Source organism: Cynoglossus semilaevis, chromosome 14 (assembly GCF_000523025.1).
Source record: "Cynoglossus semilaevis isolate Cse_v1.0 chromosome 14, Cse_v1.0, whole genome shotgun sequence".
In the NCBI taxonomy this organism is placed as follows: Eukaryota; Metazoa; Chordata; class Actinopteri; order Pleuronectiformes; family Cynoglossidae; genus Cynoglossus; species Cynoglossus semilaevis.
In genome coordinates, this window is record NC_024320.1 from 23,619,497 (window position 1) to 23,642,943 (window position 23,447).

A 23,447-nucleotide genomic window follows, 5' to 3' on the forward strand; every position below is an offset into this window, starting at 1 on the left:
TGACAGGTCCACGAAGGTCAACTTTGATACCAGTCTTTCTGACCAGTGTCTATCATGGACAGACATTTACTCTGCATGGTCCTTCTCCACCTCATCGTCTTCTCCGTCTTCTTCTTCATCTTGGTCTTCTCTCCCCTCAGACAGCAACAGGCTGAAGTGTCCTGGGACTACTTTGCTCAAGAGTAACCAAGCCTGGGTAATGAGGCGTGTGATTGGTCCCCTCCCTCCAGGACAAGGCCAGTCTTTGGAGGACATGATTGATCATGACAGGAGCACAATGGCAGGCTGGTGTCAGAGGGGTGGCACGGCCGCACATGGACCCCCCCCACCCCTGCCTGAACCCCCTTCCCTCGGACCTTCAGCTCAGCTGTGCGTCAGCAGTTGAACACAAACATAACTCGAACGTGCCTACGTACATGTACGCAGTTGACAACACAGAGACGCAGTAGTGGACAAGAGTGAGACGAATTTTCATCACGTTGCTATTTTACACAGCACGTCATATTGAATGCAGCAGTTCAGGAGATGCAGGCTTTCATAAATGTAAATGCTACGACGCTAACACTCTAATTTACGTTTAGGGACCGGCTTAAAAGTATGTGTGAAGCATTCTTTATCTATGTTTAGGGACCGCTTAAAAGTATGTGTGAAGCATTCTTTGGGTCGCATCCCAAAGAACACTGTACCTACTTAAACATATGAACCGCAGATGTTCTAAGGAAGAAAGAAACGATGTCGATGGACAAATCAAAGAATACCACAAGAAGTCAACAGCTTCACTGACTACTAGTCAACTGGCACAAGAGCATTGCCAAGAAAACACTAAAGTGGTGGTGTGACCAAAACACAATAAAGTCTGTCACATATACAGACGTACAGTATAGTCTTTCTGTGCATTCTGGTACCTCATGGTCCATGGACCCACACTGGTCCCCAGCCCGGTGGTTGAGAACCCATGAGGCGAAAAATTATCTCAAGTTGACAAAAAGGAATGTTATTGGCTGACCTTTACAATGACATGTTGTCTGAGCGGTAGAAAATCTCTGGACTAACCATCAAATCAGAAGGAACGTTGGTGATTAGCTAAAAAAGAACGACCAATAGGAAAACATCAGGAAACGAACCTTTTAAAGACTGCATCAAATGGCCGCAGACTTTTATTTTGAAAGCGTGTACAAAACCGACTACAGGGATCAATTGATTCACAGTTTTGGCCTTGGAGTTTATTAAAGCACCTTGTCTTCACACCGTATACTAAAAAAAGCCAATATCTTCTTCAATGAAGTCTGCAGACATTTCTTGACAGCACAATGAAAAATAATACAAATATCTACATGTTTTAAGAGGGATAAAAAATGTTGCCAGATTTTGTTTTTTTTATCAGTATCAAAAACAAACAGCAAACATCATGGATGGATGTTAGCTCTGTCCTTTCAGGTAAGTGACCCTCCCTGGAGCCGAGCCAGAGTTTTCATACAGCGTCTGTTCTTTTGAAGTAACCCTGATCCACGGTGCACTTGAACCTGCGCACATACTCAAGGTTCAAAATCAAGCTGTCGTCGGTGCAACAGGCTTTATGGAGGATCATTAGTGGGTGATCGCAGCAGCTTCTTCAAGTGGGACCCAGGTGTGGGGACATTTTACCAATTTCCTGTGATGGTGCTCAGAGAACAGGATAAAAGCACTGGCACGTTTACAGCATCCGGCTGAAATATTATTCATGAAAACCCAAGGAAAACTGGCTGTTTTTTTTTAAACATCTTGGTGACGTCAGCCCAACAGGAATAACTGAGTTCAGGGTTAACTGAGTAACAAGAGAAATAAAGAAAAATAAGGAGATAAAAATCAAATGGAATGACAGAGGAGGTGGTGAGAGATTAAGGTTGATTATTAAATTCTCCCTGTCAAACACAATCCATGAAAAAACATCCACAGTCTCTGTGTTTTTTCTGTGTGGATTGTTGGAGGGATGATAACGGGGTCACAAGTGGTGGAGGTATAATGAGAAAAGAAAAAAAGAAAGAAAAGGAGAAGCTAATTGTCCGGCCTGGACTAATGAACAGCGCAGGTCTAATTGGCTTACACTACTTGAGGTCTGGACTGCTGGCTGAGTAAAATTGAATCAAAGCTGTAGGACTTCACGTCAGAGCAGTTTTGTGTTGTGCTGGTAATTGGCACTGCGGCGTCAGAGGGCCGCGGACATGGAGAGCAGCCGAACAGGCGAGTGCAGCTGTGGAATGGAAAAATGTATTAAAAAATAATTTTAAATATAAATTTGTGTAGATACGATGTTTTAATGCTAAATTGATAATATTTAACCCAGTCAATTTTTCTAAAAACGTATCGTAGGAAATCGTTATGATTCGGTACGATATCAAATATAACGTATTAAAACTGATTTTAGTAGCTTTTGGGGAAAACAAACATCTGCCTTTGTCTGGCTGGATGTTTAACCTCAGTGTTGATTGTGATGCAACCGCCGCTGTTTGTTTGGCTGTAAACCTGTCGGTGTGTCGGTGTAATGTACGGCTGTTTGTGTTGGCTGTTCGTCTGTTTGTCTTATTAAAGAGAATTTACTCTCATTTACTTTTATTTCTGGATAAATAAAACTAACAATAAGGTCAATTTTCAGCGGGTTTTTTACGTGGGTTACGTGGTAATATTTTAGATATTTTAATGTCAGGATGAGGACATGTGAGTCGTGGCCTATATACTGTATCTCCTGTTAGGTTCGACCTACAGGCCGACACCGAAGCTTTAACGGCACGCAGGCTCCCGCACTCACAAGCGATTTGGTCTATTTTTATTCAAACAAAAGAAAGACGCAGCGGCGCAAACGTAGGAAAACAATGTGCTGCGAGCGCTGCGCAATTTCCCTATTGTTCGTCTTAAAAGAAAAGACACGTGCACCCCAACACAAATAAGGAGGAGGGAGAGGGCAAGCGTGTGTGTGTGTGAGTGAGTGTGTGTGTGCTGTTGAAGACACACGGGGGATAATATAGGAGCAACACACACGCCTTCAGCCTGTTGAGAAAAGACCCCCCGCCCGCCCTCCCGCCCCTCCTTTCAGCACCCTGGACAGAGAACAGGCTGACCGTCGGTCACTTGTAGACGAGGTGAAGCCTCACACAGTGTCGGACTCTCAGTCTCACTCTCCTCATCCAAACGCTTGACTTCTGACGTGTTTATCTGTCTCCATCTGACACGGAATCGTTGAGCCACCCGACGACAGAAGTTTCCGTCCTGGGTTCCAGACATCGACCCAGGTTCTTCTTTTTTTTTTGGAGGGAGGGGAGAAACATCTGAACCGAGGGGAAACGCTCCCGAGAGGATAAAGTTAAACTTTGGGTCGAATTCGGGAGCTCAGTTAGACTGTTGTTGAACCGCAGGCGTGCTTCTCCGGGCGCCAGTACCTCAGCTTGGGACACGACTATCAGGACGTTGTCCAACATGTTGCTGGAACACCCGGGGTCAAGTTGTCAAAACAGCGGGAATTTCCCTCGCTACAATTCGGGCCAAGGTAAGAGTCCAGCTTCGGCATTAAATCTTCTTTATAATTTGACAGTATGGTGTCTATCAACCCGCAGAGTGAAGCACAGGGGGCGCCGGGGTCCGTGGATAATCAGAATTAGGCGTGAAATTGCAGATAATGGTGCTGCATGAACGGGATGCGTTCTGTTTTGTGGCTTGACAGCCGCGGGCCTGCTCTAAATTTTTGTCCCGTGCTTTTTCAAAAAAAAAAAAAAAAAAAAAAAAGTTCTAAATTTACACAAATAAAATGTGCAGAATCTGCGGCTGCACGGACCTTCTTTGGGGGGCGGGGGGGTCTTTTTAGGGCGCCTCTCTTCCGTGTGGGAGACGTTATGAATGCGTAATGAGGCTTCATTGTGGGAGAGTTACACCAACAGATGTTATGCGCGTGTTGTCATTTCACACCGCGGATCCTGGTCGTCACGGGAGCTCACGCAAGGAAGGAAGGAAGGGGCGCAGGGAGCGGAACTGGGGGGAGCGAGAGAGAGAGAGAGAGAGAGAAAGAGCAAGGCGGAGCCCGTGGGGCCACAGCAGGTTCTCAGCGGCTGGACGACAGACAGGCTGCAGGCGAGGTGCTGCTCCCACCCCGCAACAGGTGTCACATTCATGCCCCCGACAGGTGGGACACCTGAGGTACAGGGCGAAGGGGCTGGAATATTTACACGGCGGGAAATTATATAAATGAACACAGGTTAAAATTCAACCTCAACAAATATACTTTATATATAAACGATATACGTATCGTCTATATAGACGATATACGTATTGTCTATATCGGTACAAATTCGAGGCTCAATCCAACAACAAATTAAAACCCAGGGAATAACTCAGTCGCCGTGACTTTCTTTGACCACACAGCGACTGTATAAATACCTGAGTGACCATTACTTTGATGGTCATTTTATCACTTTGTTGTCGCATTACTGTCGGCCTCTCCCACCTCAAAAGTACGCGATCGATACGACATAAAAATTATTACAAAGCTGAAAAGTATAAGAGGGGCCAGGCCGTGGACCTCCACTCAGCTTTCTCCAAAACGTCTTTCATATACTCCTGAAATACAGGCAAATAGGGCATTGATTTTAGATTCATCAGCGGCTCCTGGTGGCCGTGGCACTAGCCGTGATTTCCCCAGGCGCTCTTTTGTGGCAAAGATCAGTGTCAATAAAATTCATTGGGGTGTTGGCCCGATCAACATGTTATTGAACAGCCAATCTCTGCCCTAAATAAACACTTGTCTCTGGGCCACTCGGCACACGCATGTGATGGCGGTGAGCGGCTCTCTCTGTGTATGTGTGTGTGTGTGTGTTTGAGCGCGAAGTTGTGCGATATTTAATATCTCCTATTATAATCTGATCAGCTGGATTTATAATCAGAGAAATAAGAGTTCGATTTTAAATGGAAATAATGGAAACGGGTGACGAGATAACAACAACAACAACAACAACAACAACAACAACAACAACAACAATAATAATAATAATATCTTACTCACTGGCATCATTTGTTACCCACATATTCATATTGAACGTGTTCCAAAACACTTGTGGACAGGTTTTATTTTCTCACTTGGCAAACTATGAAATAAAGTGTATGAATTTTAGACTTCTTATATATATGTATATATATATATGTTATAAATAAATAAAGGTCTCTGGTGGTATGTTTTTAAATAAATAAAGACACTAAAAACATAAAAATAATATTAGTCCAAGGGTTTCCCAGAATGCAGTCGTCTCACATTACGAACTGAGTTAATATTCATTTATGACATCATGTTGGTTTAAGGTTTTCTCTTTTCCATAAACTTAAAATATTTTGTCAGAATCTTTACGAAAAATGATAAGATAATATTCGGCGGTGTCAAACGGATTGGAGTTACCTGTTCTTGTGAGTATTATAAAAACAAATTTACTATTAGAAATATAACTTTTTTTTTCTTTATGCATTGTCACAAAACACTACAAACTGATAAGGAAACGTTTTTTTTTTCTTTATGCATTGTCAAAAAACACTACAAACTGATAAGGAAACGTCTATGCGGTTCTTTGTTGCAATTAAAGGCCCTTTAGATTAACAACACAACGTGTACAGGGAATAATATGACGACATCCAATCATTGTGTAACATTTTAAGGAAATACTACAAAAAAAATTCAACTCCAAAAAGGCCATAAACGGTATCGATCGTCACGTGGAGACAAAAAAACAAGTTCCATCTTGGTCCTAAAGTCACGGGCTACAGTCATGTAGGTCGGCTGTGGTTCCACAGTGGAACGCCATTGGCCTTCCCCTCCTCACCTCCTCTCTATTCTCCTTCCGGGTAAGAAAGCCCGAGTGTGTGTAGGTGATGTTAATCTATCTCCCTGTCGCCGGGGAAACGGCTCAGCAGCAGCAGCGTCATCGTGCACTGGCTGCCGTGAACCTCCAGTGGAAACTCCACCTGGCTTTTACGCACCGCGTTTTCGCCCCCCAAACAGCTAGAAATAGAAAAAAAAAATTAGTGAGCGAATGTGAGCGCACGTGTAGGAGCGAGGATAACAGAAGGTTGGGGTTGATTTGCATGAGAGTGAGCGTAAATCATGAGCTATGGATGGACATGGTGACCGCAACACTCCGAAAGAGGCGCAGAATAACAGGGAGATGCTCCTCGCTCTGCTGTCGCACAGTGAGGAGCTGCGCAAAGGTAACGCAGTGCCGATGTGTTCTTGGTTTGTTTGTTTGTTTGTTTGTTTGTTTCCAAAACAGTTTCGATGTTGTCGTGTGAGGTGTCTCTCTCTCTCTCTCTCTGTGCTGGACTGAGAGGTGTTTGAAGGCTGTGTGCTGATTATCTGTCGGCTCCATAAGTGCAGCCGTGCGTGTGTTCATCAGGGAAAATAAAATATAAAAAAAAAATGAATAAAAAAATTGTGTACTGCTTTAAATTTTTAAGTAATTTAAAATAAACATTTTAACCTTTTCATTTTGAAATTCAGTAGGTCTTACGCATTTTACGCACCGCTTTATGACGGTTCGGTACCGTAGCATATTGAAGAATTAAAAAAAAAAATCTCAATTTCGATATTTTTTTTTATAATCACCGAAATCGTACCACCGTCTTACTTAAAATTACATTGTTATTTATTTAAAACTATAACAAAAAAAAGGTCCTCTGCTCCAATTCCAACACAATAGGAAATAAGGACGATTCGATATGTATTTAACTATATTTAACTCTTTCAATATTCCAAGTGGGCCCTGCAGGGTGAGCAGATTGCCCTGGACTCCTGCTCCTGCGATCTAGTTTTACACAGCGCGTTCAATAAATGATGAGCTGCATCCACCTGTTCCTGACGTGGCTCCCGTCGCAACAGAGCGGGGCCTCGATGCTGCTGCAGGTGGAGGTGGAGGTGGTGGTGGAGCCAGAAGAAACGCGTCGTTAATGTTTCATGAAATGTCCAGAGCAGAACAATGGGAACGCGATTCCTCGCAGGGACGGAATATGAAGTGGTTGAGCTCCTTTTCATTAGTGACAAGGAGGCCTGAGAAGAAGTGTCTGCTCATTTGATCTCATCATAGTTAAATAATAATAATAATAATAATAGGTTAAAAACATCTTTAACAATTTTTACTTTTGTCTCCAGAGTCTTTACCCTATTTTATAATATAATATAAATAATCATTTTATTTACTTGTTTTGCCAAGTATATTATTGTTCTTAAAAATAAGAAAAGTGGCTGCAAATTAACGACAATTTTAAAATTAGTTTATAATAAAGAAATTAAAAAAGTCCTACAATTGAACCAAACTGTAAATAATCAAGGTTTTCTTTTTTGCGTTTTTGTTTAGTTTTTTTTTACTAGGTGAACGTTTGACAAACTATTTATAATATGTGAAATAAACACAACACAACCATTTGGTTAAACTGAAGTGAGAGTCAATTCAACCGTTTGTTTATATAATTTATAAATATTACTAAATTACAAAGAGCTGTAAAATATTTAGTTTATCCAGTCACAAACAAAGTTTATTTTCTCCCAAATTCGGCCCTAAATAAACCTATTTAATTATTCACAATAATAATTCAAAACGATACAATATTTTTAAAGAATTTTTTTTTTTTAGTTTCAGAATAAGTCCAGTTAAAACATTTATTTTGACTGACAGTTTTGTTTCAGAATAACTCAGTTAAAACATTTATTTTGACTGACAACAAAACGCATCACGTTCACGCGGCTGATCTTTATTTTGATGCACAAATCTTTTTTTTTTCTCTCTCTTTCTTTTTGTGAGACCTGCATAATTCAGCAGTCCTAACTATCAGCAGATAATATTTCAGCGTGTTCTCTGAGCAGCAGCAGATCAGGTGTCACCCCATGAGTCAGGGGGCCGAAACCCCCATCCCCCCCCCCCCCCCCACCACCCCCCCACGCCTCCATGCAGGACAACGAGACCTGCATGTGTACATACAGAAGAGAATAATAAAAAAGGTGTGAAATAATTCCACGCTGTCACCCCCGCAGACATCCCCGTGTGTGCAGGCTGCAGTCAGCACATCGTGGACCGCTTCATCCTCAAAGTGCTGGACCGTCAGTGGCACAGCAAGTGTCTGAAGTGCAGCGACTGCCAGGTCCAACTGGCGGAGAAGTGCTTCAGCAGAGGCGACAGCGTCTACTGTAAAGAGGATTTCTTCAAGTGAGTGCCGTGAACGCAGCATCCGCACTCAACACACACACACACACACGAACGCGCGGGTATTTCACTAAGGGCTATTTTGTCTCTTTCGGAAAACAGGAGATTCGGCACCAAATGCGCGGCCTGTCAGCAGGGTATACCGCCCACCCAGGTGGTCAGGAGGGCGCAGGACTTTGTTTACCACCTGCACTGCTTCGCCTGCATCGTCTGCAAGAGGCAGCTGGCCACAGGAGACGAGTATTATTTGATGGAGGACAGCAGGCTGGTCTGCAAGGCCGACTATGAGACCGCCAAACAGAGAGGTGAGCTGACTGGCTGACTGGCTGACTGGCTGACTGGCTGACTGGCTGACTGGTCATCAGTGACGGTGCGCACAAAAAACATCTTCCCCTCAAAAACGGCCTCATCCACCATCAGGTCAAATGATAGATGTAGATCTTAGCTGCATAGATCATAATTACTAACTGAGGATTACCGTGAGCAGTAATTGATAATTAAAGGAATACGGTTGAGTTTCTCAGTCTGGTGAGAAATAAAACTGAAGCTACAGTAGAAAAAATTCTCACATCAACCATCAGGACAGTGACGCTATAGATTTAACTGTTAATTTTCCTCATTTGCCTTGATGTGAGTTATTTGTAAATCCTGACAATTCTTAATACAGATATTGAACAATTACATGTATTTTTCAATTTTTTATTTTACTTGTCCACAAAAAACATTCTTCTGCTTTTTGTCAAAATTATAATATGGATGCTGGTATTCAGATTTTTAAATTCAAAATGTAAAATTTCATGAGAAAATTTTAAATCAGAATTCACAATTTAGAAAAGGGGACTTTTGACCAAAATCAGTGAACTTTATTTAATGATTTTCATTTGTAAATATTTTGTTATATAAAATATATTAAACGTTCTAATTCTGATGAAAATATTTTATCTAATAAAAGAAATCAGATTTGTACAGATCTCAGAAATCTAAAAAAAAAAAAGTAAAAATACTGGCATTAAATCAAGAATTTAGAAAAATTTATAAAGTCCAGATTCACCTAATCATGTGAGAAATTTTGAAAATCAATGAAACTTTTGACTCAATATCACAATAAATAAAAACAAACAAAAAAAAGATTAATGCCTTTTTACATATTAATCTGTAAAAATAAAAGTCAGGATTTTGAGATCAATTTCAGAGAAATAAAATAAATGTGGCTATAACCCCGTTCTGTTCCAAAGTTACAGTAAAACAAAATTCAAATATATATGTTTTTTAATTTTTATTACCCACTGACTAGAAACATTTACATTAGACACCCAGTGGTGTAACAGCTGGCAGACTGTCCATGGTCACGGTTTTATCTCTCCATCTGTGTGTTTGAATTTACTGCTCCACACCAAGCACTGATTTATGCGGCGAATAAACTGAAGTTTTCTCTAAAAACACACAAGTTTATTTTACTAATGAGAGGGCGCAATTACACGGGTGGCATCCATTTAGATGATGGTTTTCGTGTTTTGCTGCGCTGGCCAACAGATGTGCAGACATGATGCAATTAAGCACAGGATGCCAGAAGTTAGTTTATGGGGCAGGGAGGGGGGATTTATCCATTCATGGGGAATTAGAGAGTTGTATATTTTATAGGCTGCTCCACGCTGATTGAATAGATGCACTTTACATGCACTGAAAATCTCCATGTCCTTCGTATGCAGTGTTTGTCTAACCATCAATGCAAAAAGTGAGTACAGAGGGTCCTCGACTTACGTCAGAGTTCCGGGTTCCTACGATGCGACATAACTCGATTTTCGCCGTAAGACGGAACTCACATATCGTACAAAAGTCACTAAACATCATAATCTTGGACATAAGAACCTCAGAAGAGTCGGACTATCCAATGTGTGGCGTACAACCGGCCAACGTAAGCAAAGATATCTTCATATACCGCTGCGTGACAATGTATTCGATCGCGCCACTCACCAAATAGTTCCTCTGGTTGCTGAGTTTTAACGCTGCACTTCAGAATGATGAAACAAGACTTTGTCAATAAATGAATAAGACATGGTGACGTAACCACGAAATACCGCAGGTCAAAGACGTCGTAAACCGAGGATCCCTGGCATTTCCTGAGGTCCACATTAACTCAAACTATGTTTTTGTTCTTCAATTTCTACAGAAGCAGATTCAACCGCAAAAAGGCCACGGACCACCATCACGGCCAAACAGCTGGAGACCCTGAAAAACGCCTACAATAACTCTCCCAAACCTGCACGCCACGTTCGAGAGCAGCTCTCCTCAGAGACAGGCCTGGACATGAGAGTTGTGCAGGTAAAGTACATTATTGTCCATTAAAGGCTATTCCATTAGTGTCCCGGACTTCATTATCAGGGCACAATTGCCGTCGAACTGGCACAGGCTCATTGTGAGGATAAAGTGTGCGGTGTGTGTGAGTGAGTGTGTGTGTGTGTGTGTGGTGGGGGGATTTACGGCTAGACCGAGTAAAATGAAGTCTGCCTGAAAGTCAGCATGCCTTAAGTGCAAGCTCATTAACAATGCTAAGAGGGCCCCCTGGCATATTGTCCATCGTCGAGGAGCCTCACACTCATGCTGGCTCAGTGCTGGTCATATATATTGTTTTATTTGCAAGGACAAAAGTAGAGACGGAAGCCACTAAAATGCTGCTCATTATTCAGAGAAAGGGAAAAGGGGTGAAGGGAGGTTCACGTGGGGTGGAATATCATTAAAGGGAATGTAAAACTGCTCTTTGTGCGTGTGACTGGAATGGATTAGTTTTGCATGTAAAATAAAAATTAAAATGGGACATTTGGTGCTTTTTAGATCATATATAAACATGTCCATGAAGTGACATTTGAGAGCGTCTCGTGCGCACGCCCCACACATTCGCAGGATTTATGAAGTGAAAATCATTAGATCAGACGCAGAGGTAGGGGAAAATGACTCATTTAGGTTTGTGACACGCTAACCTGTCTGCTCTCTGAGGCAATTACAACTTGTAGCTGTTATGAAGTTAATTAAATGTGTGATAAACAGTTGGTTACTGCTCGGTGTCACTGCTTCAGTCCCCTACTTTGACTCATTATAATGTGATGTCATGTCCTTGATAAGTTTTCCTGTATTAGGGAAAAAGAGGACGTTGGAGGCAGTTGACTTTTTGTGTATGAGTCATTTGATTGCAGTCTTAGTTGAAATTGCCTCAGTTTTGACAAATGTTTCTAAAATGGTGGGTCGTGATCCAAAAGTGGGTTGTTCGATACTTCTTTTAGGTCTTTTGTTTGGGTTGTATCTAGTCCTGGAAAAGACAATATTTGTAAGATGTTCTTTTCAAACACTGTTTCATCAAAACTATTGGTCAGAGAGTAAGGGTGTGTTTACACTCCAGCTTTTGCTCCATGTGACGGGTCAACTGGACACATGGGCTAACGCTACTTTATTCACAACTCATGATGCTGCCGGTTGCATTTCACTGACAAAAAAATGAATCCCATAGAAACCAAACACTTACTCAGACTTAAGAAGTACGCTAACAGGAGAGAGAAAAGGAGCAATCGTGAAGCAACAAGAACAAATGCATCTATCCCAGGAACAAACTGTAGTCTCTACGTTCTGTCCAGAACGACTGTTCTAACCTTTTCCCCTATCTATTCATCTACTCAGGTCTGGTTTCAGAACAGACGTGCTAAAGAGAAAAGGTTGAAGAAAGACGCCGGTCGTCAGAGGTGGGGCCAGTACTTTCGCAACATGAAGCGGTCACGGGGAAGCTCCAAATCAGACAAGGACAGCATCCAGGAGGAAGGCATGGACAGTGATGCAGAGGTGTCCTTTACAGGTACAGTCCATGTCCAAAATCTGCCTCCATCTTATTATTCCATGTCTCCACCACTGTTACACCAACATCTTCTCAGCTCTTCCTGTTGGTCCACTATGTCTCCACCTGCTCTATTTGACACCATCTGGCCAACGTTGATCATATCACTTTTATCTTTGTGTTGCACAGATGAGGACCAGTTCCACGACATCCGCTCCAACAGCCCCTATGGTCTTCCTCACTCACCAGGGTCGCTGCAGGCACTACCCAGACACCAGCCTCTGATCTCCAGCCTGGTCTACCCTGACTCCGGCCTTTCTATTATGACTCAAGGCAGCGGGCCGGGAATCAACCCTGCAGTCAGGGTCTCCATGGGGCCAGCCAATGGACCCAGCTCAGACCTGTCCACGGGCAGCAGTGGAGGATATCCAGACTTTCCAGCTAGTCCTGCTTCCTGGCTAGATGAGGTCGACCAGGGACAGTTTTGATTGATTATCTCCTAAAAGAGTTTGGACTGTTCTTCTTTTCATTTTTTTGTGTCATCTGTTGGATTTTAGAAACTGGACAGTGACTGTGTAAAGGACTAAGTTATCTTTGGACTTAAATTCACCCAGAACTCTGATTTGAATGGAAGGAGGGATGAATATGTCCTTCTTCAAAAAGCACTTGAGTAAAGAATCTTCTATGAGTTTAACTGTATGATAAGCACGTTGGAGTCTTTCCAATATATGTCATTTTCAGATACCACAATAAGCTTTTTTACTACCATGTACAGTCTTACGGTGAACTCAGAACATTTAGACATCAAACGTCAGTAATCCGACTCCTCGTCAATGTTTTCTGTTTTCTACGGTGTGTCCAGGTGCGGAATTCTGTTCAGAGATCAGAGTCTTGAAATGTCTGGTTGTTGCCAAATGTCTACGTATATATAGATATTTATCATTGTGGAGACTTTATTTTTATACAACCCCCTTGTTGGACACAAATACGTACTCAGATGTGAGGACTTTGTACATTCTTACACGGGGAAATAGGCAATGTAGATGTCGTCCTAAATGATCCACTTCATTTCTATGCATTTGTGTGTTCTCAGACAGCCCTTCAATTTGTTCTACTCAGAAAAACAAACTGAAAAAAGAACTAGGGTCTGATGTATGTGTTTGTTTATGTGAAAAAATGTTTTATGTCTTATTTATTCCTCATGGTGATAATGATGATGATGATAGTACAATGATAAGACTTTAATAAATTTGTCACCTTAAGCTTGATTCAGCTGGCTGGAGTAAACACATTTTTGTCAAAACACAGGGATATTGTCAGGGACGGGGGAAGTTGCACTGGTTTTCTTGGTTCATTGATGATTGATGAGGCAAAACAGAAAATGTTAGGGAATAATCACAACCATAGTTTTCTTGTTTGATGTTTCATAATTTTAATAAGAAATCTGGACTGCAGGCAGACCAGTAAGTTTTATGGAGGGATTTTGTGATATTTTATCACATCTGGAGAATTCTCCTGCTATGGCAACTGATGACTATTACTTCCGACTAACTAGTTTTTACCCAAAGCAAAGTACAAACACGAGCTACGGACCACAGTACCATCTGAACACCAAGTGGTGAGCGCTGAACTCGTCTCCCTTAAGAAGACTGAGCTACTGGTGAATTATATATTAATTTTTTTCTGGAAGTCAGGTCTGTACATTCTACTCGGACTAAAGTGTCAGAATATTTATTGCCAAAGTTCACAATACTAAGTCAATAAAACAAGTACTTTCAACGCTCATTTTTCTTTTTATCTCTCAGGCAGCATCTCTGCTGCACATTTATCTTACATAATTGTGGCTTATCACAGCACTGCCAGTGAAACCAGAGTCTGTCCACAGTTCTGGCTGCGTCTGCAAATTGAGTCTCTGGCTAACTACCAACGCTGTATCACGGGTTCAACAGCTCTTTAGTGGAGAAATTTGATGCAGACAGAGTCAACTCATCAATTCAGAGATTACTGGGTCTTGTTTGCCCAAATGCCGCTGTGGGAAAGGAATCTCCAATCCATTAGCTGAGGAGGGATCAAATGCCCCATGTGAATTTCCTCATTTGTTTAGTTAATTCAAAGTCAGGTTCAATTAAATAGATTAAACCCTGTGCAGGTGTCTGTTTGTGTCAGTTGTGCATGTGAGTTTAAACGTGCATGAGTACATGTTTATATAGATGGTTCACAAACCAGTTCTTCCAGTTCTATCACATCTTATATCTACTTTAATGATAGCAACATTTATTAATTTTCATTTAATTTTCCTATTTTTTATCAATATAGCTATTTTAAAAGTTCTAGGTTTCTAGTGGCAGTGAAAGGTATGTTAGATCACCACATATTGTTACCTGATGTGAAACACATTCCCCAGACTACATTAAAGATCATTTATCCTGTTCAAACACCATGTAAAAGAGGACTTTCAAATGGTGTTTTTTTTTTAAAGAAATGTAGTATTTTTTCAGTACCTCTTGACTTACCCTCATAATTTTTGTTTGTTTTTTTCCTTTTTTACGTAACATGTCATAGTTGTGAGTGTGTGCGTATTTCAAGTGTTTTTTTTACCTAGATGAACATCTGTGTGTCATCTACATAATGTCGAATAATAATTTGTTTTGAGAAAAGTAACGGTACAAATCTTATCTTTAAACAATTAGTTCGATTATCTTTCACCCATTTTCTCCTCTCTTATTTAACTTGTAAATAGATGAAAGAAGCTGAATCCTACCAGCTGAGTGGCAGGTTTTAATGTGGCCCCACAAAAGCAACATGTGTGTAACCTGAGTCCAGAGTGTTTGGCAAAGACAGGGGTGAGAGTGAAGTGTCAAAAGGCTGTGTTTTTCTCCCTACATTATCCTTCCTTTGTCATTTTACTTCTTGGGTGAGTTTTAAGGGATACGTAGCTTATTTGGACAAATACATTTAGAACAAAAAGGAAGTACTTGGCTTAAAAGTCTAAACTAAAAGCCAGAATCTGACCGTGTTATCTACTTGTGGTAAACCAGAGCTCAGATTTTTTACTATACTTTTCAGCTTGGCTCATGTTGCTAGTGTGAGAATTACCTGACCACAACATGAACCCATCACAGAAAATACCAGGGATTATCTCCCCCTACTCTTCTGGATTAAGGTGGGAAACTTCTTTTTTTTTTCTTTTTTTTTTTGGAGTTAGAAATTAGGTTAGGTTGGGTATGCAATTTTGTAAATGGGCCCAGAGGAAGGTGAGTATTTTTGGGCAGGTGGTAACTTTAACAATGTAAATGCTGGTAGTGTCGCCATAAGACACGTACATGGAGTAGATAAAGAAAGAAATACTAAGAAAGAAATACAAAGAAATGATTTTATCTACATTTAAAGAAGAATGTTGTTGTAGACGGTAACACATTTTCTGTACCTTAAAAATCAAACCAATTGTTTTCTGCACGTTTGTTCATACATGTATAAGAGTGAATTTAAATATTTAACTTTGTGCATCACAACATCGTTAATCATGTTAACCAACTTTTGGAGGGAAACTTGTTGAATATTCATGCAAGGAGAATACGGGGCCGCTGCCTTTATTTTGTTGTTGTCACATATTATGGCTCACAAAATTCTTTATTTTATGTTTCTGACACTTTTACTTGCAGTGTTTATATGGCCATTCATTGTGGCATAAAATATTTTTTTGCAATAGAAATTTATACCAACAGCCATCGCCATCACTAGTGCATGACAAGAAGGAGATTCTGATGGATTATGAAGAATTATAGTAGTGCATGACAAGAAGATTCTGATGGATTATGAAGAATTATATTAAATAAACTTTTGTTTTAAATAACTTTTAAATAAATAAGCTGAGAAAAAAACACTCTAGTTTACTGCAATACATTGTTCATTCACAGTGAGTTGAATTTCTAAGTATTATGATGTTGAATTAATTATTTTTGAATATCATATTATTTATCACACTTTATAATTTAAAAATTGCATACAATGTTTGAAGCTGTAGCAGAGTGTGATAGAAAACAACAATCAACAGATTGACGGTGATTTTTAGCACGTTTAAAAACAAACAAAATGTGATTGCTTTTCGATGCTGACATGTTATTTTTGGCAGCGTAACAAAAAAACACGAGGTCCACATTACACAGAGCGTTAAACTGTTGTTTTTAACTCCTTCGGTGCAGGACTCTAAGCTCAACACACACGCACACACACACACACATACATACACGGACACACACACACACACCCTCCAGTGTCAGATGGTGCTGAGTAAATCAGCTCTGACAATAACACCTCCCTTGGGTCCTACACATCACTGCTACAATTCAGACCTAATGGAGCAGCAACTGAGGGGAGGCCGCTTGGTGCGTGCCTGTGTGTGCGTGCGTGTGTTTGTGTGTAAATATGCATGGTACATGGTAACAGTTGTGTGCTCTTTTTTTCATCTGAGGACCTCTGGTTTAGGGGAGGGTGAGGATGGAGGGTCGACGGGGGAGGTTGATTTCAGAGTGGGTCATCTTTGCTGCAGATATCAATCAGTGGAATCAGGATGTGTGGTAAAGCATATATAGAATATAGTAGATAAAATAATGAATAAGAAGAGACAGAGGTATATCATTAATACATAATTATTCATTATATAATTGATTGATAATACTTCTGTATGCTTTATAAATAAAATTGTTTACGTAAAATGAATTCCCTCGTTCATTTTAGAGAATAACACAAAGTATTTATTTTTGATATCAGTAAGGTCTGTACCCTGTCTCATCCTGAACAGGAAGTCCTCCTGATGAAATAGAGTGGGAAAATAACCCCTGTAGGTGGCAGTAATGCAACTCAGGATTTAGGAACTTAAGTAGAAGCATGGCGAGTAGTGTTAGCAGAATTAGATTAGCACTAGCCTAGCCTTCCCAAAGATTAAACTGTACATAATTATACTCAATGTGCATAGTTATTCTAACTATTTTTTTTTTGCCCTGCCCCTGTAGTCAGTGGGGTCCCTAGTAGCACTAAGGCCGAGCAACAAGCGACTGTATCTGTTCCCAACACTTAACAGCCTCAGTTCCACTTTCTTTGTCCAGAAGACATGCTACATGCTAGCGTAGCAAGTTAGCGGCGCCAGTACAATGTTGAATCAGAGAACATGCTGCATACTTAGCCAACCCTGCGGGCCAGAGAAGGTGAGCTACATGCTCAATGTTGACAACCATAGAACACAAGTATAAATGAACAAAACGTAATCTTTGTTAAGAAATTATATTTTATCATTTCCAGATAAAAATCTCATATAAAAAAACTTTGTATCTAATTCACAGGGATGGCAACAGAATTAAAAGAATACAAATATCCAGCTAAGTGTCTTCACGCGGATCAGCAAACAGACTGCAAACACAGCACAGGCCAACAGCACACTTTTGTTTATGCACCAGATTAATGGCGGCAGCATTAAAGCAATCTAACTAATCAACACGGTCATTAGCGTGTGTTTTCCCTGACAACTTTAATCACATCCATCACAGCTCCACCTCTCCATCAGCCGGCGTCTGCATAATTATCTCTTCATTTCATCCTCAGATGGGATTGCTGTATCTGGTGATCTGGCGGCAATAGCTGACTGCAATGCATTAAGGAACAGTAATATCAGCAATAAAGGCTGTAGTGCAATAGTTCTTAGTCCCAGTGCAAGCTGCGCTGAAGTGTCAGTGTTTTTTTTTTCTTTATTCAATGCTCTGCAATGTGTACGGGTCATACCATGACGAGGGGTATACGACATTTTTTAAGTTAATTTTCTACCAAAATGTAAAATATTTGAAAAAAACATTTGAAATAAAAAAATAAATATAAAAAATACATGCACGACACTACAATAGAATTGGAGCAGAGAGTTTAGCACCAGACGGAAGTGGATTTTTTTTTTCATGATCTGTGGTCGGTCCTATCTGTGGCACATTTTCACTGTTTTGTTTGTTTAAATTTTTTAGAAAATATAAACTAAAGTCATAACACATTTTCCTGCTTTGTAAATGTCAGACTCTTTTTTTTTCTTGAACACAATTTGATTTTTTTTTTTCTTTGTACAATACCAGGGAACATTATTTTATGCTGCAGTAGACGGTCTTAAGCAGCCCACCTCGGTCCCACTATCCCAGCAGCAGGACAATCTTAATGCATTACTGACTAATGGCTCCAAAGTCATGCATATTCAGCAGCAGTTCCTGCCCTTGGCCTTTGTGCATAGACATTTCTCCTAACCGGTTCGGCTTTCTGATTCCTCAGACCTTTTCACACTATTAGGTGTAGATGGTAACAGGCCTGCATTCTGTACTGTTTTGCAATGAGAATTTTTATTTTTTTTTTTTTTGCCGTTTAAAAATTTTAAATGGCAACTTTTCTCAAAATATCTAAGAACGTGGTCGGCCATGTCTCTAGGATGTTTCATGTATGTTGTTGTTCTGTTTAGATGAAAAAAAAATGTATTTAAATATGTAATTGTAGAAATAAATTATTTGAACAAAATTCTAGCAAAATTGCAGTTTGCGTAGACGTGCCTGCTGTTCTAGGAACGCAGTTTGTTCATGAAACACGCATTCTCTACCATTATTGGTCGGAGTATTATATTTATGTTCTGACTGACTTTTCTAATTGTACAACAGAGACAAATAACAGAATATAAATTCAGCTTCACTGCTAGGAATTTAATAGTTCTTCTGACCAACATTTTGATAAATGACCAGTACTCCTAATTAGTGAATTGGGATTTGATTAATTTTCCGTGCATCAACGGAGTAATTAAGCAATCATTGCCGCATTAATTGTTTTTTTACGGGTTATAAATCTTACATCTTCCACTTTGTTGGTTATCCAAACCACGTCTTTGTTAAAGGACGCGGCACATGAACGTTCCGTCTTTCAGCAGGCACTGGTCAATATATTTGTCCTATAATATTGATGCTTTACCATATTTCTTTTGTGCTTGGCTCCCTTATCACTGCTCCGATTTCATAGTGTGATAATCACCCTTTTCTCATTAGGAGCCTTTGCTCCAAAGAGCCATTTCCAGGCCTCTTGGCATCTATGAGGTGTTAACAGCTCCCCACGGGAGGCTGTCTGGCTCACACATAACCCTCGACCTCCCCGCCCACGAATGCAACACTCACCCAAACCACTCAGAGTCACAGATGGCCGCTATACCAGCAGCTAGCCAACATGCTTTTCAATTATCACCACACTCAGGGAAGGGCCATTGCTCAGCTGTCAGCACTAAAGGGACACAGGAGATGAGCAGGGATCCAAAGAGTGATGAGAGAATCTTGGAATTCCTGCATCCCAAACTTGGAAAACTCAGAAGAACAGACTTTAATTTGAAAAAATCTAACATTTATCGCCTCCTAAACCTAAAAAAAAAAAAAAATTGTAGCAGGAGCCGACATCATCAAAGTGGCTCTTCCTTCTTCTAAGTCTGCTCTGATCTCTGCCATGATGACTCAATATATCACTTAGTATAATTATTGTTTTTGAAGCCAGCAGCTGAAGTGGTAAAGAGAGGTGAGGTGAAGCATCGCAGCTCATTTGTTACCACCAATGAAAATAGAGCCCGAGGAGGAGAGACACCAAGGACAAGCTCTGCTTGTTTGTGTGATAGTGGTCTAATTTGAATATTGCTTCAAAGAAAGACAAATACGTTATTGGATGGTGTGGTGTGGTCACGCAGCTGATGTTTCCATATCCAGCGTCGAGAAATTACTTTGTTTATGAACTAGATGACACATCCTGTCAAATGTAGAAGTTCAGAGATTATGTTATATTATAATTTATTTTCTTAGTCATAATGAATAAATCACATAATCCCATAAACGTAATTAGCTAAATAATTTCAATGAGCGACTAGAAGAGTGTGGTGTTTCTTTTTATCTACATAGACGGGGGGAGGGGCAGGATCAGCCCAGTAGGTAGTTATATTTCTAATAAAGAGTAACTGAGAGATTGTTAGTGTCTACAATGAGATGGTAATGTAGTAAAGTTTTTAAATTTGTGATTAAAGACAATCATATTATGGTTTAAGTAAAATTGTCCAAATACTGTTGGAGGTTTATGACTAAAATACCAAAGGTAAACGGTCACACCTGTGTATAAATGTTTAAGTAAATGTTTATTGTTGAATAATAATATTAATAATAATAACAATTATTATTATTAATATTATTAGAAAAAAATTCTAATATGTTCTGATTCTATAAACTATTACTTTTAAAACCTGAATCATGCACGAAACTAACAGTTCCTTCAATCCGTCTGTTCTCTTTTCTACCATTTTCTATGGGACTTTTTCCAAACAAATGCACGTTATCTGTCTTTCCTTGAGAGCAGAAGTAATCCAGCTCCACTTCGAGGGCACCCCAAGGTCACAGCCATCAGTCGCCAACACTCAATCCAGGTTGGGACATTTGTTCCAGCCCCTCTCTCCTCCTCACTGTCTCTCCCTCTGTCTCTCCTTCTCCCTCTCTCCCCCATAAAACATGGCCGTTGTTTTCCTTCTTTTTTTTCATAATTCATGTCAAAGGATCTCTGGAGGGATGAGTGAGGATGGGTGAGTTGGGGTGGTGGTGGTGTTGGGGGGGGCAGTGGAGGTGTAGAGGACAAGGGGGTGGAGAGGGCATACACTTAATCCCTGGGTCAAGATGTATTTATTGAAGATTAATAACCGAGCAGCAATCTCATCATGCTCTCGATGATTTTATAATTTGGTTTCAGGGGGAGGGAGGGTGGAGAGGGATGAGGGGCAAAAACAAGAGGGAGCCGCTCAACTGTTGTTACCACTGAAGCATGAACACTCTACGGTAGCAGCACCATGTGTGCCTCAGCTTGAGTACTGTGTGTACTAGAGAATACTTTTCATATGAAAACAAATACAGTAGACATTGAATGCATCAGTGTTTTTTTTTAACAAACAACAAATAACAAACACCTACAAAATAATGAATATCTACTACCACTGGTTGTTTTTACTCAAGAAAATCAAACATTTTCAATATATATTACAAGGATCCCATATGAGTTCATTTTAAATATAAATAAACTAACTAGAACACCTGAGTCCATGTCACATCATCTGACTCAAAAAGAGCTTCAAACACGATGTTCCGATGTACTAAAATATCCTATAAACGTATTCAACATTTGATGAACTATATTTTATAAATTGCAGTCAGTAACTATAGAGTCAAACAGAGTGAAATATTAAACTAACCCACAATTTACCTGATTTTTTTTATAGTTCTTATAGGACCATGGATTGAGCTAAAACACTTTGGATGATCTTGCTGTACACTTTAAGGCCACCTTGTGGCTGTATGGTCACTTTGGATGATCTTGTTGTACACTTTAAGGCCACCTTGTGGCTGACAGAAGAAAAAAAAAGTTTTAAAGTTACCTTGACAACATTCTCTATACAAATTCTGTAGAGTGGACCAACCTGTTGAGGATTTGTTTTTAAGAAAATTACATTCCTTACTTAATTTTGAAGCACTTTACATCGACCATAAATGGGTTTGAAAAAGAAATACCGTTAAGGTATAAAGTCTTGACCGCCTTTGTTTCTAATGATTAAAAACAACTTTGATAAGAAGTTTTGAAATGTTTATTTGGTCAAAATATCGTCAGTTCTTTTGGTTTTCTCTTGAAAATTGATACACCTCTAGTCGTACAACTTGTGTTTAGGTTGATGTAAAGAATCAATCGACTGCGTTTCAATATTGCATATGTAGATACCAACATCCACCTCATTCCCTTAATGGATTTGTTGCATTCTCTTGCATCAACCAACACGGGGCCTAGGAAGAGAAACACCTTCAGGGAACAGGAACGGCAAACGGTAAAAAGATAAATTCGGAGCGTGGGTGAGGGTTCAGAGTTCAAGGTGCAGTCTCCCATCCAAATTTATTTATACCCCTTATATCATGAGTGGATTGAATAGATTGTTAGTCCCTGACCTTGGTGAGCAGGCAAACCTCAGGCCAGTATATCAAAGAGGACAGGTAGACATGTCTGCACCGTGTGACGGCTGCCACAGTCGCTGCAGACCAGAGGATGGAGGGAAAAGGCAGCGGGTGTGTTGGGGGAAGGAGGGAGGTATGCAGAGTAGAAGTGAAGAGAGGTGAAGGAGGAGCAGGGTGTGGGGGGGGGCACTTTGCATTTTGTATGGATTGAAGAGGAAGCTCAAGGATGTGTGAAGGACACGAATGGCAAATGTTGTTTTGTTTTGTTTTGTTTTGCATAAATAAATTACATGACACAGCGTTCAAGTCATGGGTGAAAATCAACACGTGTGACACTTCACCTGTGGTTAGCAGAGAGCGTTTGGGAGAGTAAGACCTCACGGAGTCCGCCGTTGGCCATCAGTTATCGTAAAAGCCCCACAATCCCACTGATTACAACATTAAAAGCCAGTTTGAACTTTCTCCTCACACGGCACGTCCCTCCCGAGACAAGAGCATCGCTGAGCATTAACCATCAAACGACCACCCCCGGTTACATCAAATGTATTTAGATCTTACAAAGTGCTCCCCCCTGACTCCATCACTTCTTTAAATGACTTTAGAGGTAAAAAAAAAAAAGAGAAAAAGGAGGAGAAGAAGAAGGAGGAGGAGGAGGGGGAGGAAGAGTGGGGAGGGTTACACACAGGAGAAAAGAGAGCTGTGGGATTTACGGTGACTAAATGCTGGGGTCAGGCAGGGTGCGTGGCAGTGGTATTGATCAGTGAGGCATGCAGGCCCGAACCCTGACCCTTAAACAGGGAATGAATCTCAATCCAATAGACTGGAGTGTCTGGTACTGCACACACACACACACATACACACACATAAAACACACACAGAGACACACCGCACGAATACATATATGTACAAAAACGCTCGCGATCAAACGGCCATCGCAGCCAACCGGCGGGCTGCCCCGTCCGTCCCCGATCAATATCTGCAGAGTATGATTTCCACATTAAAGATCAGCAGTTCCTTAATAAAAGAAATGCTGTGTAGTGTCGTGTGCACAAGTGCTGGTGTTTATGTGTCTGACGCCTGTTTGGAGTGAAAAAAGGAAAAGGAAAAAAAAAGTTATTGTGTTTTCAAGTTGCGGTGAAATGCAGCTGCTGCATTGACGGTAAAAATATTTTTTTAAACCGCAAACGACTCCACCCACAAGGCATACAAACACAGAGTGGGTTTGTGTTGTTCAGTATTCACGAGGAATAACTCGGCTCTGCACGTCACAGCTTTGTAGAGCGGCTGCTTCACACACACACGCATTTAAAAGGATAGAAACGGGAGACGGGAAAATAGAGCAGCGATAATGGGTGAAAAAAACGCAGACATTGATAAAACATCCGGTCTCCGTCCACCTCTAATTAG

The 23,447-nt window shown here is 40.5% G+C and overlaps 1 protein-coding gene across 1 annotated transcript; it reads left to right on the plus strand.

Moving 5' to 3' along the window:
- The first annotated feature begins 1,342 nt into the window (after positions 1 to 1,342).
- On the plus strand, positions 1,343 to 15,786 carry lhx3 (LIM homeobox 3). The gene is made up of 5 exons (XM_008325938.3): positions 1,343 to 3,520; positions 8,033 to 8,204; positions 8,304 to 8,506; positions 10,372 to 10,523; positions 11,871 to 15,786. The coding sequence occupies exons 1-5, from the start codon at positions 3,451 to 3,453 to the stop codon at positions 12,507 to 12,509; spliced, it is 1,236 nt and encodes a 411-aa protein (XP_008324160.1). The 5' UTR covers positions 1,343 to 3,450; the 3' UTR covers positions 12,510 to 15,786.
- Positions 15,787 to 23,447: the final 7,661 nt, after the last annotated feature.